A 16,103-nucleotide genomic window follows, 5' to 3' on the forward strand; every position below is an offset into this window, starting at 1 on the left:
TAATGCAGGGAGGGAGCTGTCTCAGACTTCACCATCCCCCCCCCCCCCCCTCACCCACACACCATTCACTAGCTGGGACATGGGGGAAGTCAGGAGTGAGGGTCAGGCAGCTCCCCCCTGTCTGTGAAGCCAGCCTCTCACTAGTAATGCAGGGAGGGAGCTGTCTCAGACTTCACCATCCTCCCCCCCCCCCTCACCCACACACCATTCACTAGCTGGGACATGGGGGAAGTCAGGAGTGAGGGTCAGGCAGCTCCCCCCTGTCTGTGAAGCCAGCCTCTCACTAGTAATGCAGGGAGGGAGCTGTCTCAGACTGGTATCAGGGTTAGGGCACTGTGTGCAGGAAGATCACAACACTCCTGGTATTAATAGGGATAGGGCACTGTAAGAGATGACTGTAGTAGATTGAATAAAGATCTGATGTTTCTGCTCTCCTCACACCAAACAAAAACAACACACAAGCAGAGAAGCCCTTCTTACAAAGCTGAGCTAGTGAGTTAAGTAGGAGGAAAAGTAAACATACTGGTGCCAGTGTGGCTACTTAAAAAATACACTTACCAACAATCAATTACATATATTTGAACTGTGTACAGTTCCAGCCAGGACCACCTTTCTAAAATGCACAGTGATTGGCAAATTCAACATGCACTAGCATTTCAGGTGCCTGCTAACAAAAATAATAAACAAACAAGTTCTAGTCACGTGAGTGCTGATCATTACATTACTTTTTTTGTCAAGCTTCCAACTGTTTCCATTTCACATCCCCCCAACCATATTGGTAACATCAATAGATAAGAGCACAGCCAGCCAATAGGAATACATACATACATATTCATTCCTAAGTGACCTTTACTGACCTGGGAAGTGTGAACACTTTGTTTCATTTTCTGTTGGTGTTCGTTAGTTTCCAGTTCCATTTCCCATCCCCCCAACCATCACCTCAGTGGTAACCTTGGTAATATCAATAGATAAGAGGGCAGCCAGCCAATAGGAACACATATTCATTCCTAACTGACCTTCAGTGACCTGGAAAGTGTTTATTTGTATCATTTTCAGTTAGTGCGCACTAAATCGAGTTAGTGCGCACTAACGGGGAGTTAGTGCGCACTAACACGATTTAACAATTTTTAACGATAAATCGTTAGAATTTCTATTGTATCGTGTTCTATAACGATTTAAGACGATATAAACATTATCGGACGATAATTTTAATCGTTGAAAAACGATTCACATCCCTACTGATAACATCAGATAAACAAGTTATACAACTCATCCACTTTACCATTAGGAGTTCTTGTCTGTCTCATTTCTTTCTATCTCTGCTGAACTTGGCTGAATGTAAAGTGATAGCTGCTGGGAAAAGGGTGACTGAGAAACACTGCACATGCTTGGAAGGATTTTCCCAGAGGATAGAGAAATCTACACTTGGGATACACAGTAGTCATTTGATCCATCAATGTGACTCATATATCTATTTTTAGTAAACACATTCCAGATAAGCAATTTAATTTTCTTTAATAATGATTTCGTCTACAGCTGAAACAGTGTAAATGGCTATAGAATGATGACTTTCTCATCCTGTCATTTCATTTCTGAAAAAATATGATGCATAGTCCTGGAAGACATTTAAACAATTTCCAGGCTGTGATACGTTTTATTAGATCAACATAAACAGGAGCATAAAAAATAAAATCAAATTTCATATGTATGAAGGGACTTATATTGTTCCAATGAAGGCAATCATAACTTTTGCGCTGGAGGTGGACCCTTGGCCTGGCACAGGATTGGTACGGCTCTCTGGCAGATCCCAGAGGGCGCCTGCCACCAGGAAGTGGAGCACACGAGGAGACAGAGGCTAACAGGAACTTCACCAATAACGGTTCAGGGGCTCCGCGGGTTGAGCCCTTGGATTCCACGACTGTCTGGGCTTAGGTGGGCCTCTGGTGGTCTCCCTGAGAGATGACAGAGAGGTGTGCCCACCAAGAGTAGAGCTGCGCAGCTGTCAGTGAACAGGCGAGCTAGACCGGAAGCGAGAGTACCGGAGACCACGGGTACAAGGCAGGAACTGAAGATCCTCCAGATAGGATAGGCAGTGCCTAGTGGTCCAGCTTGAAGAAGGCCACGGGCAGTGTTGAAGTAGGCGGACCTGGTAGTCATGGGAGGAGCGAAGAGAGTTTCTGAGTGGAGTGCAAAAGTCAAAGCCAAGGTATCTGTTCGAGGGTGGTCAGCCAAAACAAGGGTCGGTTCCAGGTATCAGTCCGAGCGTAGTCAAAGGCAAGCAGAGATCAGTTCCAGATATCAGTCCGAGCATGGTTAAAGGCAAGCTGAGGTCAGTTCCAAGTATCAGTCTGAGCATAGTCAAGCAGGCCGAGGTCAGTACCGAGTATCAGTCCGAGAAGATACAACCTGGGTAGCAAGACGAGGTACAGGACTCAGGAACGATGAGACTCAGGAACAGATGCTGGAACACAGGAAGGACCACGGGAACACAGGAACACACGTAGGAACACTGGAATGCAGGAACACTGGAAGAAGTACAGGAACAGGAACTCAGAAACTCTGGAACAAGCACAGGAACAAGAAACACAGGAACACTGGAACAAGGATGGCAAACTAGCTTCACATGAGGTGATGACCCGATTGCCAAGGCGAGGAACTGGGGAAAGGGCCTCGCCTTATATACAGGGTCTAAGTGACGTCATCGGAAGGCATCCAAGCTGAAGTTCCTGCCCTGGGCCCTTTAAAGGGTGGGGTGTTGGCCACGCGTGCACCTAGGGGTGTGGTTGAGGACGTCGGGGACGCGGAGCCCCTGTGGGAGCTCCATTGAGAGGTCTGCTTGGAGGAAGCCTGAGACGCTCGGGTTTGGCACTGAGGATGCTGGCGACTGGCAGCCGTTGCGGGGGAGCCCAAGGTGAGCAGGCCCGGTCGCGGCACCAGCATGGCCGGGACGCGCAACAGTACTCCCCCTTCTAGGCCTCCCCTTTACCGGTCAGGCTTCTCTAGATGTTGCATGTGAAAGTCTCGTAGAAGGTTCTTGTCAAGGATATGGTGAAAGGGCTCCCAGGAGTTCTCCTCAGAACCGGTGCCCTCCCAAGCTAGAAGATATTCCCATCGGCCTCTCCTATGACGAACATTCAGAACCTCCTGGACTTGGAGGGTTGCCTCTGGTTCTGCAGAGAGCTGCATGAGTTGTGGTGGTCTCCATGAGGGCCAAGATAGCACTAGGGGCTTGAGTAAGGAGACATGGAATGTATTGTGAATCCCCAGACTTGCAGGCAGTTTCAGTTGGTAAGTTACTGCTCCCACTCTCCGAAGAACGGGGAATGAACCTATGCACTTTGGGGCTAAGCGCTGGGAAGGTAGGCGAAATTGGATATGTTTGGTGCTGAGCCATACCTTCTAGCCAGGAAGGAATGTGGGAGCAGAACGACGATGGGCTTCAGCAATCCTTTTTGCCCGCTCGGCGGCTTGGCCCAGTCTCTGGGTCACTTGCTCCCAGAGGTGTTGGATAGACTAGGCTGTGGCTTGAGCTGCTGGAGATGGCACATTCAGAGGGACTGGAAGCGGCAGACCACGTGAAACGGGGAGCTCCCGGTGGTGGCTGCAACGTGGGTGTTGTAAGCAAATTCTGCCCATGGAAGGATAAGTCAAAAGAAGGACTTTAAGGATCGATTTGTCCATTCAGCCTGGCCATTCGCCTGAGGGTGATAAGCAGAGGTTAAATTGAGTGTGCTATTAAATTAAAGAATTTCCAATACTTTGCAGCAAACTGTGGGCCTCGGTCTGATACGATCTCCTTGGGGAGTCCATGAAGACGAAAGATGTGGATGAGGAATAGATGCCCCAGTTTGGGAGCAGAAGGCAGGTAAGGCAGAAGTATGAAATGGGCCATCTTGGAGAAACGGTCTATGATGACCCAAATCACCATGTTTCCATTGGATGGGGGTAATTCTACAATGAAGTCGGTGGCAAGATTAGTCCATGGTTCTGTTGGTGCTGGAAGAGGCTGGAGAAGCCCCCACGGGTGTCCAGTGGATGTCTTCTGTTGGGCACACATGTGACAAGAATCTACGTAATCCCGGGAGTCCTTCACAATACTGGGCCATCAATAATGCCTGCGGAGCACCTCCAGGGTCCAAGCCCGACCAGGTGACCAGCAAGACGAGAGTCATGGGCCCAGCGTAATACTCATTCGCGGAGGTGGCAAGGCACCACTGTCTTACCAGGTGGCATGGTGGTAGTGACTGTGAGGGAGATGCAGGTGGGATCTATGATATGGGTCGGACCTTCAGGTGTATCCTCTGGATCTACTGAGCGCGAGAGGGCATCGCTGCAGAGATTCTTTGCAGCTGGGCAGTAGCGCAATTTGAAGTTGAAGCGCGCAAAGAAGAGAGCCCAACGGGCCTGCCTTGCATTTAGTAGCTGGGCTTCATTGAGATGTTTTAAATTCTTGTGATCCGTGTAGATGGTAAACTTATGCTGAGCCCCCTCAAGCAAGAGGCACCACTCCTGGAGGGCCAGCTTCACGGCCAGAAGTTCACGATCTCCAATAGAATGCTCACCCGCAGAAGGAACTATGGCTCCCTTTGTGGAATACTGGCTGAGGACCACCCCTGTGCCAATGGCAGATGCGTCAACTTCTACGATGACGGGGCGGTTCGGGTCCGGGTGATGGAGACAAGAGCCAGTACGGAAGGCCTCCTTAAGGGACTGGAACGCAGACTGGGCTTTGTGACTCCAGTCCTGGAGGTTACATCCTTTCCTAGTCATGGCGGTGAGTGAAGCTGCTAGCGTGGAGTAGTCTGCGATAAAGTGATGGCAATAGTTCGTGAATTCTAAGAATCTTTGCAGGGCCCACAGACCAATGGGCTGAGGCTGTTCCGACTGTTGCTGCCCGATGACTCCACTCCGCCCTCCTTACCTCTTTGGCGACTCCTCCTGCGGTTGATGGACGTCTGGCTGCCGTGGTGTCTGCCTGCTGGCGTCCCCGGTCCGGCTTGGGCGCTGCATCCCGCCATGTTGTTCAGTTGCCTTAGGGGGCGCACACGCTGTGCGGCCCTGCTTTTTATTCTTTTTTTGGCGCAAACCTCAGGGGCGTCCCCCTGTGATGACGTCACGCACCCTAGATACAAAAGCCTACTCTTTTTGCTAGCTAATCGAGTTAGCAAGGTGAGGGGGTGATGGGACTCCTTACGGATGGGATTCGCTCTCCGTACCTAGCTACTCTGCCTCTCCTTAATTGGACTTACTGTATCGGGGTACCTGCTCCTTGGGGGCCTCTCTCTTTTCTTTCAGGTCGCTGTCTGGAACCGATACTCGCTCCTCGAGGGCCCATGTTCCTGGACTCGCTGCCTGAGCTCACTTCTGCTTGGAAGAAACCACTGCCTACACCATCAGTGAGTTACCATCTATATTCTCTCAGAGCTGTTCCCTGGAACCAGATATTCGCTCCTCGAGGGCCTGCCTCTATTCCAGCTTCTGGGTTACCTTCCGGGAGAAACAGCTGTGTGAGTAATCAACCAACGAGGCTCTATACCAGAACCCTGTGTATGCTCCACTGAATTCACTATCTCAGTTTCTCTCCACTACAGCACAGCTATTGAGGGATTACTGTTCTAGTGTCCTGAGGGACTAGAAGCCCAGCTGGGCTTCATATCTACTTACTACTGCCACCTCGTGTGGCTTCTCAACTCTGTTTAATAAAAGATAATTCTGTGTTGTGTGTCCTAAAGCTGAGCCTGACCTGTGGCCCCTCACGGGACTTCCCCCCCGTGGACGTGGTCATCTGCCACAGTGTCCAAGGGTCCACCCAAAACCTTACAAATAATAACAGATTGCTAACTCCATGGATCAGGCACAGCTCATTGCCCTGCATGCCATTCCGGGCCCGGCCCTGCGCATTTCAGAACAGCAAGACGCATTGGAGAAACTTACTTCAGCGTTTCTTCAGCTGCACGTACAGAAGACCCAAGCCGCTAATTCAACTAATGAAGGTCAGTTACCTGAAGTAACTTTAAAGATTGCTGTACCGCTGGCTGCTCCAGTTCATTTCTCGGGAAAGATCCAAAAGACCAGGGGCTTTCTAAACCAGTGCTGCATGCATTTTGCATTACAGCCTTCTCACTTCCCCCACAGCTTTTGCCAAGACTACTTACATTCTATCTTATCTTGATGGAAGGGCCTTGTCTTGGGCCTCTACACTGTGGGAACGCAAGGATCCTATTTTGCAGGATATAGATGGATTTTTGGACTTATTCAAATCCGTTTTCGATGATCCTGCCCGAGTGACTTTTGCCGGTTCTGCACTGGTGGACCTGAAACAAGGCAACCGACCACTGGCTGATTTTGCGATAGAGTTTAAGACTCTTGCTACAGAATTCTGCTGGGACCCCAAATGCCTGAAAACTCTTTTCTTCAGAGGCCTAGATACTTGCTTGAAAGACGAGCTGGCCACTCGTGAAACACCTGACTCACTGGAGGAACTAGTGGCTTTGGCTACTAGGATCGACCACCGGCTTTGTGATAAGGTGAAAGAACTCCGGCCTAATAGAGGACCAGGTCAGAAGGAGGTTAGTGCTAAACCTGCACATCGGATGGTTCCAGTAATTCCTGCTGCCAGTGGAGATGAACCAATGCAACTTGGTCGCAGTCATTTGACTTCCAAAGAGAGAAGACTTCGGAAGAGGCATGGTTTGTGTATGTACTGTGGACAGGTATGTCACAATGTCCCAACATGCCCAATTCATCTGGGAAAAGGATGGGCCTAAGTCCTGCAGGAGGACTGTTCTTAGGCCTTACTACTCCTTCACCTCCGCTCTCTCGCCCAGTCTCCTTGATCTGTGGACCGTCTGAGTTTCAAACTCTTGCAAGGTGGATTCAGGGGCAGGAAGCAACTTTATTCTTTGACGCCTAGTGGAACATTTGAGGATCCCCCTCATCACTTTGAAGGTTCCACTTCTCCAGTCTTCCATCCATGGGGAGCCCTTACCGGGTGATGTGACTTGCCAAACTGTACCGGTAACTCTGCACCGGAGCTCTCCATACCGAGTCAATTCCCTTCTTTGTGTTAGAGAAGGCCATGCACCCTATCATCTTTCATTGATGTGTTTTCCAAAGAAGTTGCTGACATTCTTCCTCCGCATAGGTCCTATGACTGTGCCATAAGACTGAAACCCAATACTGAACCTCCCAAAGGATGTGTCTATCCACTATCAGCGATTGAGAACAAGGCGATGTCCGAATACATCGAGGAGAATTTACAGAAGGGGTTTATTAGACCATCGAAGTCTCCAGCCGGCGCACTCTTCTTCTTTGTGGGGAAGAAGGACGGTACCTTACGTCATTGTATCGATTACCGAGGTCTGAACGAGATCACGATTAAAGACCGCTACCCCCGGCCTTTAATCTCAGAGCTGTTTGACCGGCTTCACGGTGCCAAAATATTCTCAAAACTTGACCTGAAGGGGGCCTACCACTTAGTTCGCATTCGCAGTGGTGACGAATGGAAAACAGCCTTCAACACTTGAGACGGCCATTTTGAGTACTTAGTAATGCCCTTCGGCCTGTGCAATGCACCTGCTATATTTCAGAACATGATGAACGACATCTTGTGGGACCTGTTGTACAAGAGTGTTGTGGTATATCTGGATGATATCCTGATATTTTCTCAGGATCTGCCCACTCATCTAGAGGAAGTCAAGCAAGTACTACGCTGACTTCGTGAACACCGGCTTTATGCCAAACTATCCAAGTGCGAATTCCATAAGGACTCCGTGCCTTTTCTTGGCTATATCATGTCTAAAGATGGCTTCCAGATGGACCCTCAAAAGCTAGAGCGTATCAAAAATTGGTCCCAACCTATCAGCCTGAAGGCCCTGAGACGGTTTTTGGGTTTACCAACTATTATAGAAGCTTTATAAAGAACTACTCTTCTTTAACAGTACCCTTGACCGCAATGACCCGCAGGGGTGCCAACGCTTCAATATGGTTTGCAGAGGCCATTTCCGCTTTTGAGAAATTAAAGACTGCCTTTTCCACGGAACCATGCTTGTGGCATCCTGATCCCAACAAGCCATTTATCGTAGAAGTTGACGCTACGGATGTCGGCGTGGGGGCTGTATTGAGCCAAACTGGAGACTCTAAATCCTTACGTCCCTGCTCTTTCTTCTCACGACGTTTCTTCCCATCAGAGAAGAACTATGGGATTGGAATAAAGAGCTCTTGGCTATTAAGCTAGCATTCGAGGAATGGCGGCCTTGGCTCAAAGGCGCTCAACATCAAATAACTGTATTCATGGACCATAAAAATCTAGAGTATCTCCGCCATGCACAACGTCTTAACCACAGACAAGCTAGATGGTCCTTATTCTTCAATCGTTTTGACTTTGTGCTTAAATATTGCCCTGGAGACAGAAATACCAGAGCTGATGCCTTGTCACGCTCCTTTCTCTTGGAGGATGTGCCTGAAGAATCTCAGCACATAATTGACCCGAAGAGAGTCATCTTGGAGACTACACATTCTGTACCTGCTGGTAAGACTATCGTGCCTAAACACCTCAGGAATAAAGTGCTCTTTTGGGTGCACGATTCCAAGCTGGCTGGCCATCCTGGTCAATGCCACACCCTGCTCAAGATCCAGAAGTTCTATTGGTGGCCTATTATCAAGAAAGATATCCTATCCTACGTGGCATCTTGTACCAACTGTGCCAAACACAAACCTGCTTCTGGCCAACCGTGGGGATTGCTGCAGCCACTGCCAGTTCCGGAACAGCCCTGGTCACACATCGCTACTGACTTTGTAGTCGATATACCCCTTGCTGGAGGAATGAATACCATCAGGGTAACAGTTGATCACTTCAGCAAGATGGCCCATTTTGTGGTGCTGCCTGGCTTATCTTCAGCCTTGGAGCTTGCCAAACTCTTCATATCACACATTTTTTTCACGGCGTACCAAGACACATTGTTTCAGACCGAGGATCTCAGTTCACAGCAAGATTCTGGAAGGCCTTGTGCAAGTTATTCGACATCTCTCTAGTCTACACTTCAGCCTTTCATCCGCAATCAAATGGCCAAAAAGAACAGATGAATAGAACCTTAAAACAGTTCATTCGAGCCTACGTGAGTTGCTGTCAGAATAACTGGGCTGAAATGTTACCTTGGGCTGAATACGTCATCAATTCTCATCCAGCAACATCAACTGGATCAACACCTTCTGAAGTGGTATATGGACGCTCTCCAACACTGCTGCTTCCACTGAAGCTCTCAGTGACGTCCCCAGCAGCTCAATCTACTGCTGATGAAATCCATAAACTGTGGACTCATATGAAAGACATGCTAGTTAAAGCGAGTGACCATGCTAAGAGGTTTTATGACGCTCACCATTCTCAAGCGCCTGTCTTCAAACCCGGTGACAAAGTCTGGTTATCTACCAAACATCTCAGACTGAAGTTACCCTCAACTCGTATTGCTCCTTGCTACGTTGGACCATTTCCAATCCTCCAACGTCTTGGCAACATGACTTACAGTCTGAAGCTACCACCCGGACTAAACATCCACAACGCTTTTCACGTTTCACTCTTGAAACCTCTCATACTCAGTCAATTCTCTTCCAAGACTCAGGAACCACCTGCCATCAACGCAGAAGATGACCTAGAATTTAAGGTCAAAGAGATTCTTGATGTCCGAAGACGAGGTAAAACACTTGAATACCTTCTTTCTTGGGAAGGTTTCGGCCCCGAAGAAAACTCTTGGGAGCCTCAGGATAACATCCTTGATAAAGAGATGCTCCGTCAATTTCATCTCGTGCATCTTTTGAAGCCTAAACCTGGTACCTGCAGAGGAGACCGCCCTTTGAAGGGGGTACTGTTACGACTGTCGCTGCCCAACATCTCTACTCCGCCCTCCTTACCTCTTTGGCGACTCCTCTTGCGGTTGATGGTCATCTGGCTGCCGTGGCATCTGCCTGCCTACCTGCCATGTTGTTCAGCTGCCGTGCGGCCCTGCTTCTTATTCTTTCTTTGGCGTGAACCTCAGGGGCATCCCCCTGGGATGACGTCACGCATCCCAGATACAAAAGCCTGCTCTGTTTGCTAGCTAATTGAGTTAGCAAGGTGAGGGGTTGATGGGACTCCTTATGGATAGGATTTGCACTCCGTACCTAGCTTTCTGCCTCTCCTTAATTGGACTTACTCTATCGGGGTACCCGCTCCTTGGAGGCCTCTCTCTTTTCTTTCAGGTTGCTGTCTGGAACTGGTGCTCGCTCCTCGAGGGCCCATGTTCCCGGACTCGCTGCCTGAGCTCACTTCTGCTTGTAAGAAACTGCTGTCTACACCATAAGTGAGTTACCATCTATATTCTATCAGAGCTGTTCCCTGAAACCAGGTACTCGCTCCTCGAGGGCCTGCTTCTATTCCAGCTTCTGGGTTACCTTCCGGGAGAAACCGCTGTGTGAGTAATCAACCAATGAGGCTCTATACCAGAACCCTGTGTATGCTCCACTGTACTCACTATCTCAGTGATCCCTCAATAGCACAGCTATTGAGGGATTACTGTTCCAGTGTCCTGAGGGACTAGAAGCCCAGCTGGGCTTCATCTCTACTCACTACTGCCACCTCTGGTGGCTTCTCAACTCTGTTTAATGAAAGATAATTCTGTGTTGTGGGTCCTAAAGCTGAGCCTGACCTGTGGCCCCTCATGGGACTTCCCCCCGTGGGTGTGGTCATCTACCACAGTGTCCAAGGGTCCACCTAAAACCTTACAAACAATAACAGAGGCCAGTCTCGAATACCTTGGAGTTTGTCTGGGTCCATGATGAATCCCTGGCTGGAGATGATGTAGCCCAGGAATGGGAGACTGGACTGTTCGAAAAAGCATTTCTTAAGTTTGGTGTAGAGATGATGGTCCCTGAGCTGCTGGAGGACAGTCTGGACATGTAAGCGATGGAATTCCAGCTCCTTTGTGAAGATCAAAATGTCATCCAAGTAGACTATGACGAAGGCATCAGGAGGTCTCAGAAGATTTCATTCATCATCCTCTGGAAGATGGCCGGAGCATTACATAGGCCAAAGGGCATCACTACGTACTCGTAGTGCCCATCTCGCATATTGAACGCTGTCTTTCAGATGTCCTCGGGTTGAATGCGGACCAACTTGTAGGCCCCATGCAAGTCCAACATGGTAAAGATTCGGGCCCCCTGGAGTCGATCAAATAGCTCACTGATGAGTGGAAGTGGGTATCGGTCTTTACGGGTGATGGCATTCAGGCCGCGGTAATCAATACACGGCCTTAATGTACTGTCTTTCTTATTCACAAAAAAGAATCCAGCCTCCGCAGGGTACGTAGAGGGCCTGATGAATCCTTTGTCCAGGTTTTCTTTAATATAAGTTGACATGGCTTGAGTCTCGAGAATAAATAATATATAAATACCTGTGTACAATTTCACACTTTTTTTATTATTAATCTTTTAATTTAATACAATTTTATAAGCCAAAAACTCATCTTAAAACAATATCACCACTATCATGCATACCACATTCACACATGCACAATCACATTACACCAAAAATATTGCACCTATTTCTAATACAATAATTCACCTATTGCCAACATATTAAAATACATCCATATATCATTTATCAAAAATTGTTACAACCAGATAGCACCAATTTTGTGTATATATTTCATTTATCCTTCTACCAACAAATATCTTAACACATCCTTATTTCAGTTATTAATTGTCACCCTTTTAGTTCCCTTTCATGTTCTTGCTATTTGTGAACTCCCGACGAAAAGCTTCCGTTTCACTGAGGTGGTTTCCTCAGGGGACCATTATCAGCTCATTTCTTTCACTTGAAAAACGGGAACTTCTGTATTTGGTTCATAGATACTTGTTGCATGTGCTATCTATAATAAAATATAATCCTAAATATAGAAACGTTTTATTATTAATCACATATGAAAATCATGTAATATATTGTGTATAAAAATCGACCATTTATCCAGTCACTGTCCTTACATTCCAGCAAATCGCTTACCTATATATTGCTCTGTATAACTCCTTAATACTACTATTCTCAATTTCTTCCGCGTTTTTCACAACCTACCAATCCATCAAAAAAACATATTAATCCACCACCATATGCAACATAAATTCATGTTAATTCACTCTTATGAATATACTAACCTTCCAATGGTATTTACTTCCACTTCTTATCTTAAACACCACTAACTCCGTAAGTCAACATTTTTAGAGGCTTGAATTCCTTTGTAAACACCACTGCTTCACACACCTTCAATCATTATATCTTTAAACGCTGATTTGAATGCGCCGTCCACTATCATACAACATTCTCATCTACAACACAGGGTAAATCTCATGTCTACTATTAAATTGCATATTTTTTAATGCATCTTATATATAATTCAACAAGATCAGCTCACCTTCTAGCGTGCCTTCCACACTTACTCCATTTTCCCAAAACGCCGCGGTTGCGCATTGCTTCCTACTCACACCCTTATACTTTAAATATCCCTCCTCTCACTTGTATTGGATGTCGCGCCATCACATGAACCTCAACTTTTCAAAAAAACTCCACCTACCTGCTAACTCAAAATACTATCGCTAGCATCAGGAGACCACACTATTTTTTGAGTACACAAAATCTTAAATCTTGAACACCATGCCTTTTCTCTTGCCAGTGCTGTACCAGTGGTGCATTTTCTCTCTGTGTACGTATGTTACTAAGATGCTCAATAATTCTAGTTTTTATTCTTCTTTTAGTATGCCCTATGTAATAAAGCCCACATGGGCATAAAATTACATATATTACTTGAGCTGTCTCACAATCAAATTTCCTAGGCAAATAGTACGTGCGACCTGTAGATGGTATTACCAAAGAAGTTGTCATATATACCTGGGGGCATACTACACAATGACCACATTGGTATTGTCCTTTCTGATCATTTAATAACCTTGAAGTGGTTAAAATCGTCGAAGTTAGAATATCCCTCAAGGCACGTCTCTTCTTGTAAGCAAAAATGGGGTGGACTTCCGGTGATGTCATACCCGTGACATCACAGGGGGTGTGGCTTGTGGTTGGGGTGTGGGTGGGGCCATCCGTGACATCATGGGGGGCAGTTTGGGAGGGGTGGGGTGTGGGAGGGGCTCCCCATTCACTTCTATTGGGGGGAGGAGCATCGATGGGGCCGGGGTGGGGCCAGGGGCGGGGCCTGGGCAGAAGGGGTGTGGCCTGGGGCGGAAGGGGTGTGACCTGGGGGCGTGATCGAGGACGGGATGAGGTGGGAGGGGGCGTGGCCACACCCCCATTCACTTCTATAGGGAGTGGGCGGGGCATGGGCGGGGCTTAGACCGGAAGTGGACGCTGATTGGCTGCTGTCATCCTTATCTCACCTGTCAATCAGTTTGATTGATCGTGTACCCATTATACTACTCCGGCACACCAAAAAAACCCTAAAACCCACCCCGAACCTTTAAAACAAATCCCCCACCCTCCTGAAACCCCCCAAAATGTTTTAAATTACCTGGGGTCCAGTGGGGGGGTCCCGGCGTGATCTCCCTCTCTCTAGCCACGACTGCGTTAAGAGAAATGGCGCCGGTGGCCCTTTGCCCTTTGCCCTTATCATGTGACAGGGCAAAGGTAGCGCTGGTGCCATTTTGGTTACTGGCTCCCGACGTCACGCGTGCAGGAGATCGCCCCCGGACCCCCGCTGGACCCCCAGGGACTTTTGGCCAGCTTGGGGGGGGGCCTCCTGACCCCCACAAGACTTGCCAAAAGTCCAGCGGGGGTCCGGGAGCGACCTCCTGCACGCGGGCCGTATTGCCAATTTTCAAAATGGCGCCGGCGCTACCTTTGCCCTCACTATGTCATACGGTCGCTTGTCATGTGACAGGGCAAAGGTAGCGCCGGCGCCATTTTGATGTTTATGTTCTGGTTGTCTGTTATAAATTCGATGAGTGGTGAGGGATTGTGTTCAAGTAGGCTGGGGGGGGGGGAAGGGGGCGTATACTAAGCAAATTTGTAGGTCTTGTGACTTAAAGAGTCCGATTTCTAATCTGGGCAGGATGTCAGTGTTTATTTATTTATTTATTTATTTAATTAATTAATTTATTTAGAGATTCTTATATACCGCGGTACGTATAGTTATACATCACCTCGGTTTACACTAAACAATAAATTAGCAACAGGCTTTACATATAACAGGTTATATAGGAAGTAAACAAATAACAGCCAAAGACTTTACATAAATAACGGGTTTCAGGGGTACATACTATATGGGTTTTAGTTTGAGGTCTTTTGGGCTGCAAGTAGGAGGCCTCCACCTCTTTTTTTGGGCCTTGGAATAGAGAAGAGGTCATATGAGTGAGTGGGGAGCTAGTTTAGGAATACTGTGTCTGAGTGTTTAAGTCAGGTTTCTGTGACTGCATAGATATCGGATTTGCAGTCTAGGAGGAGGTCATTAAGTATGGGGGCTTTTTTTCCCCAAGGATTGGGAATTGAAAAGAATGATGGAGAGCGAGGTGAGGCTGAGAAGTTGGGTAAGGGGGGAGATCATGATAGGTATGAGGGATTTGTAGTGTGTAGCAGGATTGATGATGTGGTGTGCTATGTGTCGGTGAGGATAGGGATGGGATATGCAGCCATGGTTGTTTGCGAGTTGGTGGTGGGGGGTGGTTGGTTGCATAGGAGATCAGGTGGTGTGGGGAGGTGTGTGAGGGGAGTGGGGGTGCTCAGGGGGGGTCTGTGCCAGAGGAGTCGCTAGGGGTACTAAAAGGTAGAGGGCTCAGGGAGGAGAATTCGAAAGGGCGTGAGGAGGCTGTGGGTTGATCAGTCAGTTTCTTTGGTGGGCAACAAATTAGTTGCTGAGCTTGTTATGATTAGGTGGGGGGGGGGAAGCAATAAAGATGGTGGTAGTAGGTTGATGTTGGTGGGAGGGAGTAGGAGTGTGAAGAGGGTCTTGGAGCACAGGTTTTGGCAAAGATAGCTGTGGGGTGAGAGATTGGCTGGGGAATGGTTGAGAGAATAGAGGAGGAGTGGGTTGTCAATGATGAATTTATTATGTCTTGAGGGTGATGTGTGATGGAGGGTGATGTTGAATGTTTGGGGAATGGTTTCTGAGGTGTGGGGTCGTGGGGATCAGTAGGGGGTGTGGCATATTGGGGGCGGCACGAAGGGGCGCACAAAGGAGCAGGCCCCTTTGTTGTGCTCCTTCGGAGCGGGGCGCCTGCGACCGGCCTTTTTAAAGGGCCTGGTCTCTCCAGATGAGAGTCTTATGTTGCAGGGGGTTGTCACTTCCGGCGGCTGGAGGCGTGGCCTGGATCGCTGGGTGAGGCGAAGGCGGACGCGTGCAGTCTGGTAGGCCCAGGACCCCAGCAGGTCTGCGCCGGCCGCGCGGGGTGAGGAGAGCGATCACGGAGAGAAAGGAAGTTGCGCCTGCGATCGGCCTTTTTAAAGGGCCTGGTCGCTCCAGACGAGAATCTTACGTCACAGGGGGGTGTTGCTTCCGGCGGTTGGAGTTACTTTCAACTACTGCATTATATGGCTTTTTTTGCTTTAGTATAAATTTTAGCATATTTGCTAAGTACAATATAGGCCTGATTTTTAAAAGAATTTTCCTAAAATTGGGTTTTACACTAGTAAATACATTTTTCTCAAGTAAGTGGGCTTTTGAAAATTGCTACAATATATGCCATTGAATTGTCCATAGGATTTACTCGCCTTAGTGCTTGTTACGCGAGTAAATGGCTTTTTAAAATTGCTATGATAGTATGTTACATTTAAGTGGGTAATTTCATTTAAAATTCACCTATATGTGATTAAGTTCTGTATTCCTATACACAGAATGAGAACTGCAAAAATAACTCATCTTCTTGGCCCTGGGAAGTGGCCTACATGTACAGCATGGTGCTAGCAGACATTTGTTTGAATGGAAGTATTTCAGAAATACAAAAAATTGCTTTTATTGGCTGTCAAGAGCATGTCTGTTTACCAAAACAAACAAAGGAATTAAGAGAAGCCAGTTTGTATGATCTCTTGCATTTCTCACCTGCACAAATGTTGGATGCATGTAAGTACTGATAAGATAAAA

The 16,103-nt window shown here is 47.7% G+C and overlaps 1 protein-coding gene across 2 annotated transcripts in view; it reads left to right on the forward strand.

Annotated features, from left to right (window-relative positions):
• TMEM232 (transmembrane protein 232) overlaps positions 1–16,103 on the forward strand; it is a 512,842-nt gene that overhangs the window by 169,893 nt on the left and 326,846 nt on the right. For both annotated transcript variants that reach the window (XM_029571869.1, XM_029571874.1), the window contains exon 10: positions 15,857–16,082. In XM_029571869.1, the coding sequence (XP_029427729.1) occupies positions 15,857–16,082 (226 nt within the window). The remainder of the gene's footprint in view (positions 1–15,856; positions 16,083–16,103) is intronic.

The sequence above is a fragment of the Rhinatrema bivittatum genome, chromosome 1 (genome assembly GCF_901001135.1).
Source record: "Rhinatrema bivittatum chromosome 1, aRhiBiv1.1, whole genome shotgun sequence".
Classification (NCBI taxonomy): domain Eukaryota; kingdom Metazoa; phylum Chordata; class Amphibia; order Gymnophiona; family Rhinatrematidae; genus Rhinatrema; species Rhinatrema bivittatum.